The 15,842-nt window shown below is 40.6% G+C and overlaps 1 protein-coding gene across 2 annotated transcripts; it reads right to left on the minus strand.

Annotated features, from left to right (window-relative positions):
• Window positions 1-40: 40 nt before the first annotated feature.
• Window positions 41-15,635, minus strand: LOC149003942 (serine/threonine-protein kinase D6PKL2-like). 2 transcript variants are annotated; one of them, XM_089168570.1, is made up of 3 exons: window positions 15,359-15,635; window positions 13,051-14,201; window positions 42-1,399 (listed from the first exon to the last, which is right to left on the minus strand). In XM_089168570.1, exons 2-3 carry the CDS (start codon window positions 14,058-14,060, stop codon window positions 520-522), a joined length of 1,890 nt encoding a protein of 629 aa, XP_089024696.1. In that variant the 5' UTR covers window positions 14,061-14,201; window positions 15,359-15,635; the 3' UTR covers window positions 42-519. The 2 variants fall into 2 exon arrangements, with proteins under 2 accessions (XP_089024698.1, XP_089024696.1); XM_089168572.1 differs by lacking the exon at window positions 15,359-15,635 and having other exon boundaries at window positions 41-1,399; window positions 13,051-14,123.
• Between the last annotated feature and the right edge of the window lie 207 nt (window positions 15,636-15,842).

Here is a 15,842-nt window from a genome sequence, read left to right on the forward strand (position 1 = left end):
TTTCCTATGATAAAGAAGACGGCGGGTTTCACTTACCCAAAAAAAAAGACGGCAGGTTTCATGTTATAACAGCAGATCAATGATGATGAGGTGCAGAAGGTCAGCTTCATGTTCTAACAGCAGATCAATGATGTTGAAGTCAGATTTTCTTCTTGCACTGGCCTCGTGGCCATGGATAAGACAAATATGGTCCTTGAAAAAATAGCAACTGCAGAGGAAAGATCAAACGCTGAAAGAAACGCAAGAGAAACTTGAGCAAAGTAATTCCTAGGTTCACCATGAATCATGAATCTCCAGAGATCATATAGAAAATAAAAAGATGATTAAACACTTCCACTTTTGCAATACAAATTTGGTATGGTTCTAATACAACAAACATATGATCCATCCATATATCAACCTCCCCATCTTTCCCCAAACCCCTTGTGTCAAGAGCCACCAAGACAACTTCTCTTAAATATTCAGTAAATTCTGAATCCTCCAACAAATACAACAGAATGGCATGAGTTCACTTAATCACTAAAAGAAATCAAATTCAAGATAATTATCAGAGCTTTTCTGATCTGGAGCTGCAACTGCAGCCTTCACGCTCGATGATGCAGTGGGTGCTGGAATCCTCTCAATCTCTACTGGCTTAGGAATCTCAGGTGGGCTTGCACAGCGTATCAAAGCCCAATTTACTCCTTCAAAGAAAGGGTGTTGCTTGATTTCTGTTGCTCCACGCTTGTATGCCAACCTGCGTTGTGGTTCCTTAACCAGAAGACCTTTTATTAAATCCCTTGCTGAGAAACTGACAATTGGTGACTCCGGAAACCGAAGTTGCTGACCCACTACATTGAGAAGGGTAGCCCGGTTACTCGACCCTTTGAAGGGAGTCTTACCAAACAAGAGCTCATATAGGAAGATCCCAAAAGTCCACCAGTCTACAGCACTCCCATGACCTTCACCTTTGATAATTTCAGGAGCCAAGTACTCGTGTGTCCCAACAAATGACATCGACCTAGCCTCTGATGGCTCAGCCATGAGCTCTGGCAATGGACTGACTTGGTTTCCAATCTCATTTTTAGGCTTTCGCTCCTTCCGCTCCTTCTTTGACTTGCTAGAAAAGAGGCGTGGCGTAAAGCATGTGGTTGGGACCACACAAGAAGGCTGAATGCAAGAGGGTTCAATGCAAGCTGGCTGGGCACAGTAAACAGGATTCTTCCGAAAGGGGTCAGATTCAATTGATGCAGACTTCACTAGTGTTGGGCTGACGGCACATCGGAGAGAGAGGTCAAAATCCGAGAGCATTATGTGACCATCTTCTCGAACAAGGACATTTTCTGGCTTAAGGTCACGGTAGACTATCCCAAGCATGTGGAGGTACTCAAGAGCTAAGAGGACCTCTGCTACATAAAACCTGCATATTGAAACCAGTCACAATGATTTAAACAATTAAAAAGTTGGACAAAGAAAAGAACAAGCACTCACACATTGATAGGTTACAAATTTTTAACAAGGCTGAAATTGCATGCATAACTACTAACAGGAACACTCACACATATTGATAGGTTACAAATTTTTTACAAGGCTGAAATTGCATGCATAACTACTAACAGGAAGGAAAAGTGGGGGACCATAAACACAACAATATAGATCCACGAAGTGGAACAATTTTTGTTCAATGCATTAGCCACAAAAACCTCAGCATACTAAGGCTATATTCTTCCAAAATTATGCACTTTCTTTATGGGGCATGTATTCTTCCATATTCATGCTTGATGGCACTGCAAGAGTCTAAAAGATATAAGTGCTTCCAAAGCATCTATAAAATTAAATAATAATAATAATAATAATAAAGAAAAAGATTGATGTGCTTCTACCAATGGGTAGAGAAAACTTAAAGGGTCTGCCAATGTTCCGCTAAGACAAACTTAAAATAGATGGGCTTCCCTCTTCTATTACCGTAAACTCGTCTACAGTGAAAAGACCCTAATTCTTTCTGAAGTTGCTGTTTCTATTTTGAGTGGTCTTCAACAGAGAATGTTCCAAATTCCAGTTTGGTTGTATCGTAATACCTGGAATGTTCAAGAAGAGTCTTCGAAGTGCTTAGGCATCTTATTCTACTGATATATATTTTTATCAAGTCAGACATAAATTGATCTGAACATATCATTTCGGCACAGGAAGTACAAAAGATCTATGTTCCAAAAGAGCAAATGCAGTCAGGTATACAATGTTATCATTCAGTATCATCCTCCCCACAGCTCCCCCCCCCCCCCCCCAAAAAAAAAAAAAAAAAAAGAAAGAAAGAAAGAAAGAAAGAAAAATAGATAAATAAAAAATATCCATTTCTGTGACATCTTAGGAAACATAGATGAGAAGAAATCATCAGCACGTAACAGGAAAGCATAATAGGTAAAGAATGTAAATAAGAAGCTAAGATTTAAAAAAAGAAAAACAAAAAAAAAAAAAAGACAACAACATATAAGGATTGGGAGGGAAAAAAAAAGTAAGGCTACCTCTGGACCTGTTGGTGACCAATTCAAGTTTACATCCAGGATTGAGTAGGATGAGATGGGTATAATGGACAAGCAAAGGGTAGGTAACATCACGTGGAACAGGTACAGTATTTTCCTTTCTGGGGTCCAAGCACATGCAATCTCATTTACTTAAAATCTGTAAGAGTATATGAATGGCGTAGTCACGAATCATGAGCTCTTGATCTATGAGTTGTACTACTTCATTGTAATTTGAGGTTTGAAATTTGTGTCATCTATCACATTCTTAATTCCAACATGAATGTATGAGTTGATTACTTTTTCTCAGTATATCAAGGATGGATAGGCCATTTTAGCCTTTTAGTTCATCTTAGCAGTTGCAACTTATGATAAAAATGGAACCCTAGTTTACACATTTTTTTAATAGATCAGAGGCACCTGTGCTACAAACCCTAAATTTAGATGCTGAGAGCAGAGGAAATTTTAGATGGAAATTAGAAGATTAGGGTTGAGGAAGACGATCAAAGAAGAGTGACACAGAGATAGGAATTTGGAAATTCATTCTTTGTTCCTTCCTCAAATGCCTTCCTTTACAATTTTTTTAGACCAACACTACTACCCTCTCCCATAGGTAATGTAAGTATTTTACCAGGGACTTCCATCTTTCTTCACCACTGCAAGCTAGCAATTGTGGCTTGAATGCCTTCAATCGCCCAACATATTCATTACTAAGACCCAACTCCTTGAGGTATTGAACCTTAGAGACCCTCTCTTTCCAGGGTAAAGAAGCTGAGTGCCTTCAGGTAATCCAAAAGCTTGGCACCAAAATCCTTCTCATTCATACTCATGGCCAAACAGAAATTCACACACTCCCCAACACCAACACTGAAATCACTATCCAGCCAATCCCTGTAAGAAATTGGAATCACTCCCAATTTTCTCTTAGACCTCATGCTTCCGACTCAAGAATAAGACCATGAACCTCAGTATCGTTGACAGCAAGCAATGAAACACAACCCAGGTTGGAAATTTTTCTACTCATACTAGCAAATTGGCTAACAGAATTTCTTCTATGCTCTTCTAATTGTTTCATACCTGTAGGCTCATATGTGGAGTAGAAAACTTGTTGCAGCACCACATGCTGGTGTATCCAAGATTCAGTATCAAGCCGATACTCCTTGACTAGACATGATTCTGATTCTAACAAGTGTGCTGTCACTCTCTCTCCATCTTTCACAGGAAATTGCACTTTACCATCTTCTTTTTCAACTCCAACAGAAGCCCATCCATACTTCAAGAAAGCTGAGGCAATCAGAGAGCCTGCTATGATTCCAATAGTAGTATGAGCATTGGAAATACCCATAATCAACCCACGCTTCTCCTTTCCAAATGCTGCAACCATTGAAGGCCATCCATTCGACTGGAAAAGACCGATACCAATCAATTCCTCAGTCGAATCAAGCTGATTCCCCAACTGTCCAACAAAATACCTTCCCAAGGAACCAAATCCAATAAGAGCTAGATTTAGTTTACCCACCAGATCTGAGCGATCTGATCCATCAAAAGGAATCCAACCATTTTCTTAGTACAGATCTTTGGAAGCCCCCGACAGAAGCATTGAAGCTTAGTGTTTGCACAAAAATGTCATGTCGCCCGCTAAACATGGTCACTGGCAGTGAACGAGTTGACTAATTGGCTGTCAGAATTCTGAGGTCATTCCGCGAGATGTTTCCCCTTGGGGACGGACACTGGTTGCTTATCTCCACTTTTTGTTTGGCTTGGGTCACTGGCTTGGCTGTAAAGTTGAAGGAAGCAGAAGGTTGTATAGTGACTTCCTGAAAATACCCTGTATGAAGAACCATTAATATTGGCCCATAGGCTTTTTGGAATTGGTTGCACATTTCCTAGCCCACCCGTTGGCCTGTGCTTGATGGACCTCTCTAGAGCCTAGTTGTGAGAATTTGTTGAATGGGCCACTTGCATGATCCATAATGCCCAAATCTCTAAGGGCCGTGGACGGCGACAAAATTTGATTCAAACTCGCCAAATCTCGTCTGGCATAAATTAACGTTTGTTGTGATTGGAATAATTTCATTTATTCCAAAAATATTTTTGAATTGGTTCAAATCCTACGTTTGTGTTGGGACTCGTTTCCCTCTCCCTAATCTCGTCCGTTTTGTGTGTAATCTCTGTTTCTGTCTGGTCCCACCACGTTCCCCTTTGTGATCCGGAGATTCCCCGGCGCTAACTTAATATCTTGGGCCATCTTCCTGATTTGGTCTGGGCCAAGCGAAAGTGCCAACCCGAAACCAACCTGGTCTACCACTCTCTTCTTCCTTTCTACACCTGCGATTCTAATGTCTTCAAGGAGAACCCTAATCGCCACCACAATAGCTGAACTCGTCTCGTCTCCGATGAACGGCGGAAATGAATCGTGGACGAAGCAATGCTTAGAACCCATTCATCGCTGCCACCTCCTCTTACGATGAGGCCAACATCCGCCTCTCCTCCATGCGATACCCATCTTAGGCCATGAGGGTTTCAGCAATGGTTGCATCACCACGATTACTTCCTTTGCCAACCAAAGGGCCTTTTGTGAGCAATGACTCTTCCTCTCCTTCCATTCGTGCTACTGAAACCCATTAACTGAGTGAGATTGCATGTAGAATCCCATACTATCGATCCCCAGTTTAGACGCCTCAGAGACGATTCTACAATTAAGAGGACCCCGCGATGGTTGTCAATGTCCCTTGGGATGATTTTTCCGGTGACTTCACTACTCAGATTAGGAACCTCATGCGCATACTGATCCGTCGATTGATTGTTGTTCCCTCCCGTCCTTAGGAATCTTTGCTTGAACCACCACTGTAACATTGCTCTCTACACCAATGCTCAAATCGCCATGTACAAGGCTCGAAGCATCATTGTTCAAACCATTGCTCAACTCGCCTTCTGCATTTCTCGAATCACCACTGCTCAAACCTCCCTATACAATACTTGGATCAACCTATACCACATCTGAGTCAAGTCAGTCATTTTGATATTTGTCCTTTGACCTCTCCATCTCTAACGTCGGCGACTCCATCGCACAGAGTAACACTTCCAATGGTGCTGGTTGTGGAATTTGTTCAGGTAGGGAAACAACACCTCTTTGTGTAAGCAATTGATCAAGCTTTATGTTCATGGATGATATCAGAGTAAACATCGTCTTTGTGATCTCACAAAATTTGGCTCTCTTTGCTTGATGTTCCGCTCTCCATGCTTGCAAAACCACCGTCCACTCATTCTGGCAAGTCAAACCAATGTTACGAACACTGAATTTAGATGCTGAGAGTAGAGGAAATTTTAGATGGAAATTAGAAGATTAGGGTTGAGGAAGACAATCAGAGAAGAGAGAAAGTGAGACATAGGAATTTGGAAATTCATTCTTCGCTCCTTTCTCAATTGCCTTCCTCTTACATTCTTATAGACCAACACTATAACCCTATACGTAAGACTATTTTGACCCTAACAAATCCCAAAATGATATTACAATTAACCCACCTATAAACCATTCCCTCTTATTACCCTATCTATAAAACTGAACCATAACTCACCGTTACCTTTGAAAGGCCTAAAAAAGGTTGGACAGGAAACTTCAGCCCCATCCCCCATCATATACCCCTTGAGATCGCCATTCGAGTTGGCCAGAAAAGAAAAATAAATGCAATAATTTGCTACGATCTCAAGCCAACTTAAATTTATGAAGGGCCAAGGTGGATTTTGAGTTTGAGTTTTGATCTAATGAATCGCACAAGATTCTATCCAATACACCATAGAAAGCCTAACAATAGTTCTATAGAATTTCCCTTCAAAGCTTTAAGGGAATATGACGGTCAGACAACACTCCAGGCATACCTATCCACTTCATCCATCCCACTTCAATTCTATGTGAAACATTGTCTTCTATCATCCTTATTTACCATTGGTACCAGGTATCTAGAAAAGCCTCCTTAGTGGTACATCTATTTCATCAATTCACACCATGCCAATTTCTCCAACAGGATGGATAAAATTACACATCATGTACTGCACCTTTGTTCTACTAATCTTAAAGCCTCTTGTTTGCAAGGTTGATCCCCACCTCTAGTATAGCACTAATCCCTTCGTTTATCTCTTTCATCAAAATGATATCATCAGTGAAAAGCATACACCACCAAACCTCAAATAGGTTGTCCATGATAAACAAAAAGATATAAGAACTGAAGGCTGATCTCTGACATAACCCAATTGTAATTGGGAATTCTTCACCTTAACCTCCCACAATCACCGCATCCTCATACACATCGACGATTACATCAACAAATTTACCAAATAACCCAATGTTCAATAATTGTTAAACAATTGAAGCTTGTTTGAGAAGAGAGACTCATACCCTGGTGAACCAATTTGGTTTTATGCCAGGTAGAGTCACAACAAAAGCTGTTTACTTAATGAGAAGGTCAATGCGAGATAAAGGCATAGGAAGAAGGACCTAAATTTGGTCTCAGTTATCTACTTGCTGAGAATTTCGCAATTATTAAAAAAAAATACCATCATTAATTAAGAAGGACGAACAACCCCATGCTGAATCTGTAGACTTCCATTAGTCGCTGACAAGTCAATTACTAAGCCTTGTTTATAACACGTCATCCACACAAGAACATGAATATTGAGTAAACTTGATGCTTACAACTTCCACTCTGAAAAATATCCATAAAAAAAGTCATTGAACCTTAGTAAGCCAATCAACAAATTCCTTTGGCCCCTTTTCAACACCAAAATCTGGAACCTCAATTGATGTCATAGTTCCTTTCAAAAAATTGCCAATGTAACATTCTAGCATACAGCTGGATCAGGTGGTTGCTTCCGAGGTGTATCTATAATATATAAGGTATGAAACTGAGGACCTGGTGTAAATAGTCTTTAAGTTTCTCCCATGAACTTGTCAAGCTATGAATGGTATGTAAAGTATGCAACTGAGAGCCGGTTAAATTTTCCCATGAATGTGTCAAGTTTTGCCTCATTACTTTCAAGCCTAGCCCGAAATTTCTATCGATTCTCAGCCAGATCCTGCTACAACTTGTGCAACTCAAGATTTCTGAAGTGACCAGTCAGGGTTATTAACTACCAAAAATTTGGAATTTGATACCAACTGATGCAAACCAAGGTGAGAGCAAAATAAAGGACAGGAGTGATTCAAGGGTAAAGGAAGGGTTAGTCTTGTCAAGCAAAGAATATATATAACTAGAAAGGGGGGGGGGAAGAAGGGCAACAATAGTAGTCTCTACCACCAAACGAACTAGGAGGCACAAAACCAGAACAATGTGAAGAAGGGAACTCCTTCATTAGAGCTTTGATGGTCTTGCAATTTCGGAGTAAACATCTCAACCACGCACCCAATTCATCCCAAGTTGTGAATAAACAATGCAAAAGTCCCCAGATGAGAGAAAACTTCCAGAAATTGAATCAGTCGGTGGTTACAGTAGCTGTCTAAACACTAGTATATAAGATAAAACTCAAGGATTGAAAGACAAAACTCCTAGAGCTTTGAATCCGCCTAGATGACCAATCTAATTGGCTAATTCCCAAAATATCATGTTCCAAAGGTTAACAAGAGAGACCAAACTCCTGCCTGGGGTTCCTTAGAGTAACCGGAACAGCACATCCATTATGGAGATAGACAAAAAACCAGGACTGAAGAAACAAGAAGACAAAAGAAGGGGAAATAGTAGAACACGACAAGAAATAACAGCAAAGAGAAGTGATCCAGAAACAGAAGATATACAGGATAAAGGAAAAAGGTCTCAGTGGGTGAGTCTTGACCCAATGGAAAAACCTGTTGTTGGTTGGGTTGAAACCTTAGAAACAGCTTCTCCTACGAAGCAACAGGTTCAATAGCGTATGTTTCCTACCACACCATTTAGTAGCAGGAAGCCTTGTGCACTGAGATGCTTTTTTTGAGGAAAAATATCATATAACCTCTTGCTAACATACCAACCTGGTACCACAAACCAGTGTTCAAAATAAAAGACTTCTAACCCATAACGAAACTAAAACTAAAACAAAACTTAACTCTAACTTGTACTTACCCGGTTTATCCCCATCTGGGATCATCAACATGCATAATCTATCCAATGGAAATCTCCAGCATCAACTCCCCCCATGTGGAGGAAAAACTTGGCCTCTGTTTTATGAAATGAGAGGATAAGCATACAACAACAGCAGCAACAACAATAAGCCTTGTCACAACTAAATGGGGCCGGCTACATGGATTCTTGCCCTCCAATCAGTTCTGTTCGAGGCCATGCTAGATACAAGGCCTAAGCTATACATATCCTTTCTCACCACTTCTCCTAAGGTTATCTTAGGTCTACCCCTAGCTCTTCTAGTTCCTTCAATATGGATTATATCACTTCTCCGTACAGGAGCATTTATAGGTCTCCGTTGAACGTGGCCGTGCCATCTCAAACGACTTTCTCTAAGCTTATCACTTATGGGAGCAACTCCCAAACCAACTCTAATATGATCGTTTCTTATCTTATCCATCCTAGTTTTGCCACTCATCCATCTTAGCATCCTCATTTTTGCTACACTGAGTTTATCCATATGATTCTTTTTAACAGCCCAACACTCTGCACCGTACATCATAGCTGGTCGAATAACGGTCCTATAAAATTTTTCTTTAAGCTTTAATGGAATACGTCGATCACATAAGACCCCGGACGCACCTCTCCACTTCATCCACCCTATTTTAATTATTTGGGAAACCTCATCTTCTAAATCACCTCTTTTACTTATGATTGAACCTAGGTACCTAAAACAATCACTCTGAGGAATCTCTTTATCGTCAAGTATCACCACCTCATCATCTGCTCGATCATGAGCAAAGTTACAAACTAAATATTCTGTCTTCGATCTACTAAGTTTAAAGCCTTTTGATTCCAAAGCTACTCTCCATGATTCTAATTTGGTATTAATCCCCACTTGAGTCTCATCAATCACAATATCATCCGCAAAAAGCGTACACCAGGGTACCTCATCTTAAATGTCTTTGGTTAATTCATCCATTACCAGTGCAAATAGATATGGGCTTAAAGTTGACCCTTGATGTAGCCCAACTGTTATCGGGAATTCATTACTTTGTCCCCCCACTGTTCTAACACTAGTCACCGAACCATCATACATATCCTTAACTATATCTATATATTTACTTGCAACACTTCTTTTCTTTAGTACTTGCCAAATTAATGCTCTAGGGACTCTATCATAAGCTTTTTCTAGGTCAATAAATACCATATGAAGATCTCTCCTACATTCTCTATACCTTTCCATAAGTCTCCTAATTAAGTAAATAGCCTCCGTTGTAGATCTTTCCGGCATAAACCCAAATTGGTTCTCCGTAACTGTAGTTAAGTGTCTCAAACGGGTTTCAATTATTCTCTCCCATAATATCATCGTATGGCTCATCAATTTAATGCCCCTATAGTTATTACAACTTTGAATATCTCCTTTATTTTTGTAAATTAGAACCACAACACTTTTCCTCCAATCATCTGGCATTTTCGCTATTCTCATAATCTTATTAAACAACTTAGTCAACCAAACTAGTCCATGGATACCTAAGCTCTTCCATACTTCAATTGGGATTTCATCAGGACCTTGTGTCTTGCCGAGTTTCATCCTCCTTAAAGCTTCTTTTACCTAGGACATCAAAATTCTACGTATATAAGTTCGGACATTGGTGCTTTGGTGAAAAGTGTAATCGTCCGAAACATAAGTGCTTGAAGAATGCTCATTTAGTAAACTAGAGAAATATGTTTCCCATCTTTTCTTAATATCTTCCTCACAAACTAATACTTTACCATCTCCATTTTTAATACATCAAACATGGTCAAGATCTCTACTCTTCCTATCCCTCATCTTAGCTATCTTATAAATAGATTTTCCCCCTTCCTTTGTGCCCAACTTATTGTATAACTCTTCATACTTCCTTTCCCTTGCTTTTCCCGCAATTCTCTTAGCTTCATTTCTATCCAACCTATACCTTTGAAGATCCTCAACATCCTTAGTTCTTTGCCATGTCTTAAAACTAGCTTTTTTATTCCTAATGGCAGCTTGAACCTCACTATCCCACCACCACGTCTCTCTATAAGAATGGATCTTTCCTTTTGATTCACCTAGAACATCTTTAGCCACCTTCTTAATACACATAGCCATCTCATTCCACATTGCATTGGTATCCCCTTTAAAATGAGAGGATAAGCATCACTTCTAAAAATGTTAACAATAATGGGTTTGATGGGACGGCAATCCACAACATCTCACAATCAACCATCACTATCTCTTGGTGGTCATTCACAAATCACAGCAACTTAAAAATCCCTTGACATGCAAAGAATCAGCAGTCCATTTCAAGTAGGAGTCCATAAGACATCTGGATAGTTGCCTCATAATCACCTCACCCTTGTGAAACAAAATCCTCTTCCCACCTAAGAATCATAGACAGACAATTACCAGCCAGTTTCACTCCCTAAAGTGGGCCAATCAAAAGATTAAAAACATCCTCATATGCTATGAGGGAAGAAACTGAAATGCATGTCAAATTCTTGATACTAGATAAAACAAGCTTGATCTTGATGGCATGACCTCTTAAGGAGATCTCAAACTTCACTCATATATTCCCTGCATTTTGGCCATTAATCTGGTATTTCCAGGGCACTTAACTGACACTGTGGATCCCTTCGAACTCCTCCATCCAATGTTCACTGTGCTTGCACAATTCAACATGCATATCCATTGTAGAAGATAAAAAGTTGGCAAACAAACTCTTAGGACAATGAGGCTACAACAGGTGGAAAACTCAGAAGAAAATGGACTTTAAAAGTTGAATAAAACAATACATTCTACCGGGGGATTCCTCGGCTACCCAGGCATGCTCTCACTAACTTTCTCAATGCTCAAACTGTCTCCCCTCCTTCCCCTTTTATGCTCGTTCCTGTTTTCTCTCCCAATTCGATGGGCGCTGTATTGCTCTCATCTAATCCTAGTAACCCGAATACTGGACTCTTCAAATCCCATCGTTTCCTTCCCTGTTTGGTTTCTTTCCCCGCGTGTGCTTGTGTTACTAGGGACCTATCTCTCCTCCGCTTCACCTTGTCCTCGGTGTCTTCTCTCGGGGTTTTGGGTGGGCTTGCCCGGGGTTTCTTGGGGTCTGCTTTTTTTTGGTTTGTTTGGGCCTTAAGTTGAGACGAAACATACGTTGGGCCCAAATACCAATCTTTGGCTCGGGTTGGCCAACCCATGCCGGTTTAGGTGACCGACCAACCCACCCTATCTCCATCGTCTTCTTCTTCCTTTCGCGCGTTGGCCCTGTGCCGCCGAGGTTTTCCGGCGCGGCTCTCTTCTTGATTCGGTGGCAGGTCCTCGGCCGCGTTTCCGGTGGCTCGCACCGCTCTCATTCTCGCTTGGATTTTCACGTGTACTTTCATCGACTTCGGCCGTTTGTCTCACCACCTTGGTTGTCCAAGCGGTGGTTTCTTATCGCTCTCATCTCGACTCCATTCTAAGGCCTCGTGAGTTCGCCCAATCCGCTTCGCCGGTCCGGGACCCAATCTACGCATCATCTTCCGGATGTTGGTGCTACTCGCCGTGTTCTTGCGGACGATGTTGCCGTTCAATCACCATTCCTCCGCTCGTTTTTGCCGGAAGATCGACAATGTCATCTCACTTCCCGGATCGTGATGCTCGATCCATTTGTTGGTACGAATGGGCTATTTAACAGGTGGAATAACTCGAGATGGACTTGAATAGTTGAATAAGATACATTCTACCGGGGGTCCTCGGCTACCCAAGAGCAATAGCTCTCACATAAACTTTCTGTGCTCAACTGTCTCTTCTACTCTTCCTTCCCCCTATTTATGCATTCGTTCCTCGTGTTTACAATCATCCCAATTCGATGGACTTTCAAGTAACCCGATTCGATGGACTCTTCAAAGTAACTCGATGTAATATGACTCTTCAATCTAATCCTAAAGTCCTCACAAAGCTCGCCAATCGTTTCCTTCCCTAGAATTTAGGGATTTACTTTCTCTGTCGAGTGTGGACTTGTGTTACTAGGGACCTATCAACTCTCACAATTATTGATTAACAGACGACACCACCAAAAAGTATAGATGGCCAACAGTTGCATGTAAACAAGATTCTTTCTCTAGTTTCCTAAAAGCACAAATTGATGAGATACTTACTTGCCTCCGCATTAAGGCCACACAAGTCAAATTAAAAGGATCTGCTGAAGCAGGCATCTTCACAAGAAGATATGAGCATTGCATTCAGATAGCATTTTTCTCAATTGTTTAGGTTTTAAATTGAAACAATATTACAATATAGCCTACACCAAGGCAAGAGGGATGTGTCCAAGAAATATTAATTTAGGACTGAAAGAAGATTAACCTAAATATTACCACCAAAACATGTCTAGAAGAATTCCCAACTCAAAGGCAAAATAACAATTTAACTCAATAGCAAATATGAGAAGGATCAAATGTCATACTTTACTGCCTGCTCAGAAAAATGTTTCCCGAGCTGCCTTTGCCTAAGTGTGTGCAAGTCTCCACCAGGGCAAAATTCCATCACCAAGCATGAGAACTTGTCAGTCTCAAAGTGGCTATACAGTGTTGGGAGAAATGGGTGATCCAATGATTGCAGTATCTCTCTTTCAGTCTGAGCCCGAAGCAACTTCTTACGGCTCGCAAGAGACGCCTTGTCCATAACCTTCATTGCAAAATAAGACTTTGTCCCAGTCAAATCTGACAAATAGACACTCCCGATATCCCCACAGCCCAACCTCTTCAGCAATCTGAAATGGCTCATACCTAATACCCCATCTCTGGATCTTACAGCCTGTATGGCTTCCCATCTGGAATCATTTGCTTTGTGAGGCTTGTTGATGCTGCTACTAAAGCTGCTGCAGCTGCTTTCATCACTCACATCACTGCTTGTGCTTCCTCTGCATATACTGCTCTTGCCACTCTCAACAAAATCAGCATGATCACTAATTTTGGCACTACCACTGGACTTGGTGTTACTGCTGGCTCCACTAATTTTGGCACTACCACTGGTCTTCGTGAAAGTGCTGGTACCGTCACTGACTTTCACAGAAGCTGGTTTATCCTTCACACTGCTGTACTCAGATGTTTTCTTTTCTTCCCCAACACCTTCAAGTGATACCTTGGTGTCATTTGCAGCAAGATTTGGCTTCTTTGGCAATCCCTTCAGACTATCAGACAGGGCATTTGGCTCTAATTTATCAGGTGCCAAGTTGATTGACCCGTTGAGTTGAGAATTTTGTGTTTTTTGTTTATCTGTGCCTTCTATGGGAGCCTGCTTTAATGGATTTGTTTGAACAGATCTTGGTAATTTTTTAGGTGTAGCCAGCTCTGATTTGCTAGTCTTTGATACCTGTGAAGGTGAGGGCTTGCGAGGTTTTATAACTACAGTTTGAATAATAGCTGTCTTTGCCTGCTGTTCCGAGGGGACTCTACCACCACCTCTTGAGGCCATCGGACAAAGAAATTCTGACACTTTATATAGATGAAACTCAACAAATCCATCACTCAGTCCCCAGTTTCAAAATCATGTGGCTCCCGACTAGCAAACACAAAACTTTCATTTTCTCAACCCAGCTTCAGCATGAAAAGATATCTGAGATTGACACAATTGACAAGATCAAGAGGGTCAGAAACAAATAAGCACTTAACTTCAAAATCACAAAAACAGAAACCAATCAGCATAACGCATTAAGCTCCTCTAAGACATGAAACCATGTCTATCCCAGAAATCATCTTAGGCTAAAGCCACACCCTGTAATCTTGCCAATCAGAAATTGCAGGTTTATCGTAAGAGATTTCTGGATTGATGTAATTCTCAAGATCACAAAATATTCTTTTTTCTCAATCAAAGGTGCATCTTTAGCGCAGGATGATTTCTGGCACTGATAAAATTAGCAAGATCAAATTTTCACATACTTCAATCTTCAAAACTTAAGAGAATACTAATACTACTCCTAAAAGTTATAAGAAAGAGGGAGAGGGGGAATAAAACAATAAATCTAAGAAGTAACTAGAGTTGGTTTCAATAGTGCAAAAACCATACACAGATCAGCACAATGGTAATTACTAAATCAAACCAGATAGTCTCGAGAAGATAGGAAAAATATAAACAAGGAAGACACAGATCACGAATCCAGAGCAGCAGAAGGGTATCTGAAAGAGATTTACTCAATTACTTACAATATTTTGAGGAACATGAATAAACTGAGGAAAACCCAACACCCAATTATAAGGTGGAGGGAGAGGGAGGAGTACTTAATTGAAAAATGGGAAAGGAAGGAGACCAAACGAAGAGGGTGCAAACATGAAGTTCATGCAAGAGCGCTTTTTTTTTTTTTTTTGGGGGGGGGGGGAAATGAAGAAAAAGGAACCCACTTCAAAATGCAAAAGTAGTCCATAAATAGATAGAACAAAATAAAAACCGAACCCACGAAGTAGAGGAGCAAAGAAATGATTCAAACAAGCCTCTTAGAAAATGTAGTTTGTCCTGCCAGACCTCCCAGGAAACTCAAAAACCCCAGAAATAAAACAAGAAGAAGAAGGAAGCAGGATCGAAATCCAGCATTACATACATAATTCAACTAAAAATGCATCGAGATCTTAATCAGAGACCCATCCCGCCACAGATCCAAAACCCCACAACAACCCAGAAGGAGAAAAATAAATTCGAGAATAAAGCGAAGCAAACCCATCAAGCATAACGCAAGGCAACTTAAAAAAAGTAAACGGGAAAGAAGCGCAAAGGAATACCTGGTTTCATAGATCAGAACTTTAGGGTTTTTCTGCTTTGGTTGATAGAAAAAGACCATCACTCGTCAAATTGCAACAGAGAGAGAGAGGGAGAGAATGAGGTCTCCTACTCTTCTTGATATCAGCGGGAAGGTGGAGGGAATAAAGAAAAGCCAGTGAATGTTGGAAAAATTAGAAAGCGTTGGGTCTCTGGATCATTAAGTGTCAGAGAGTTGAGACGAACGGTGGGGTTCAAACTCAAAGTGGATCCTTTTCTTCCTTGACCCATTCGATTATTAGTTTTTTTTCCTTTCTCTCTCTCTCTTTTAAAATTGAGGTCGACCAAACCCACAGATTGATTTTTTTTTGGGTAAATTGATCATTCATTACCACCAAAGACTTGATCGATTGACAACAACTAGAGTATCTTGATAAAGGCGTCATGAGTTTGACTCCATGTACTGCTTATATGTAATAGTTCCTCATTCCCCCTTTCGTATATGTA

The sequence above is a fragment of the Hakea prostrata genome, chromosome 9 (genome assembly GCF_041222555.1).
Source record: "Hakea prostrata isolate BN-2017 chromosome 9, UWA_Hpros_2, whole genome shotgun sequence".
NCBI classification, from domain to species: domain Eukaryota; kingdom Viridiplantae; phylum Streptophyta; class Magnoliopsida; order Proteales; family Proteaceae; genus Hakea; species Hakea prostrata.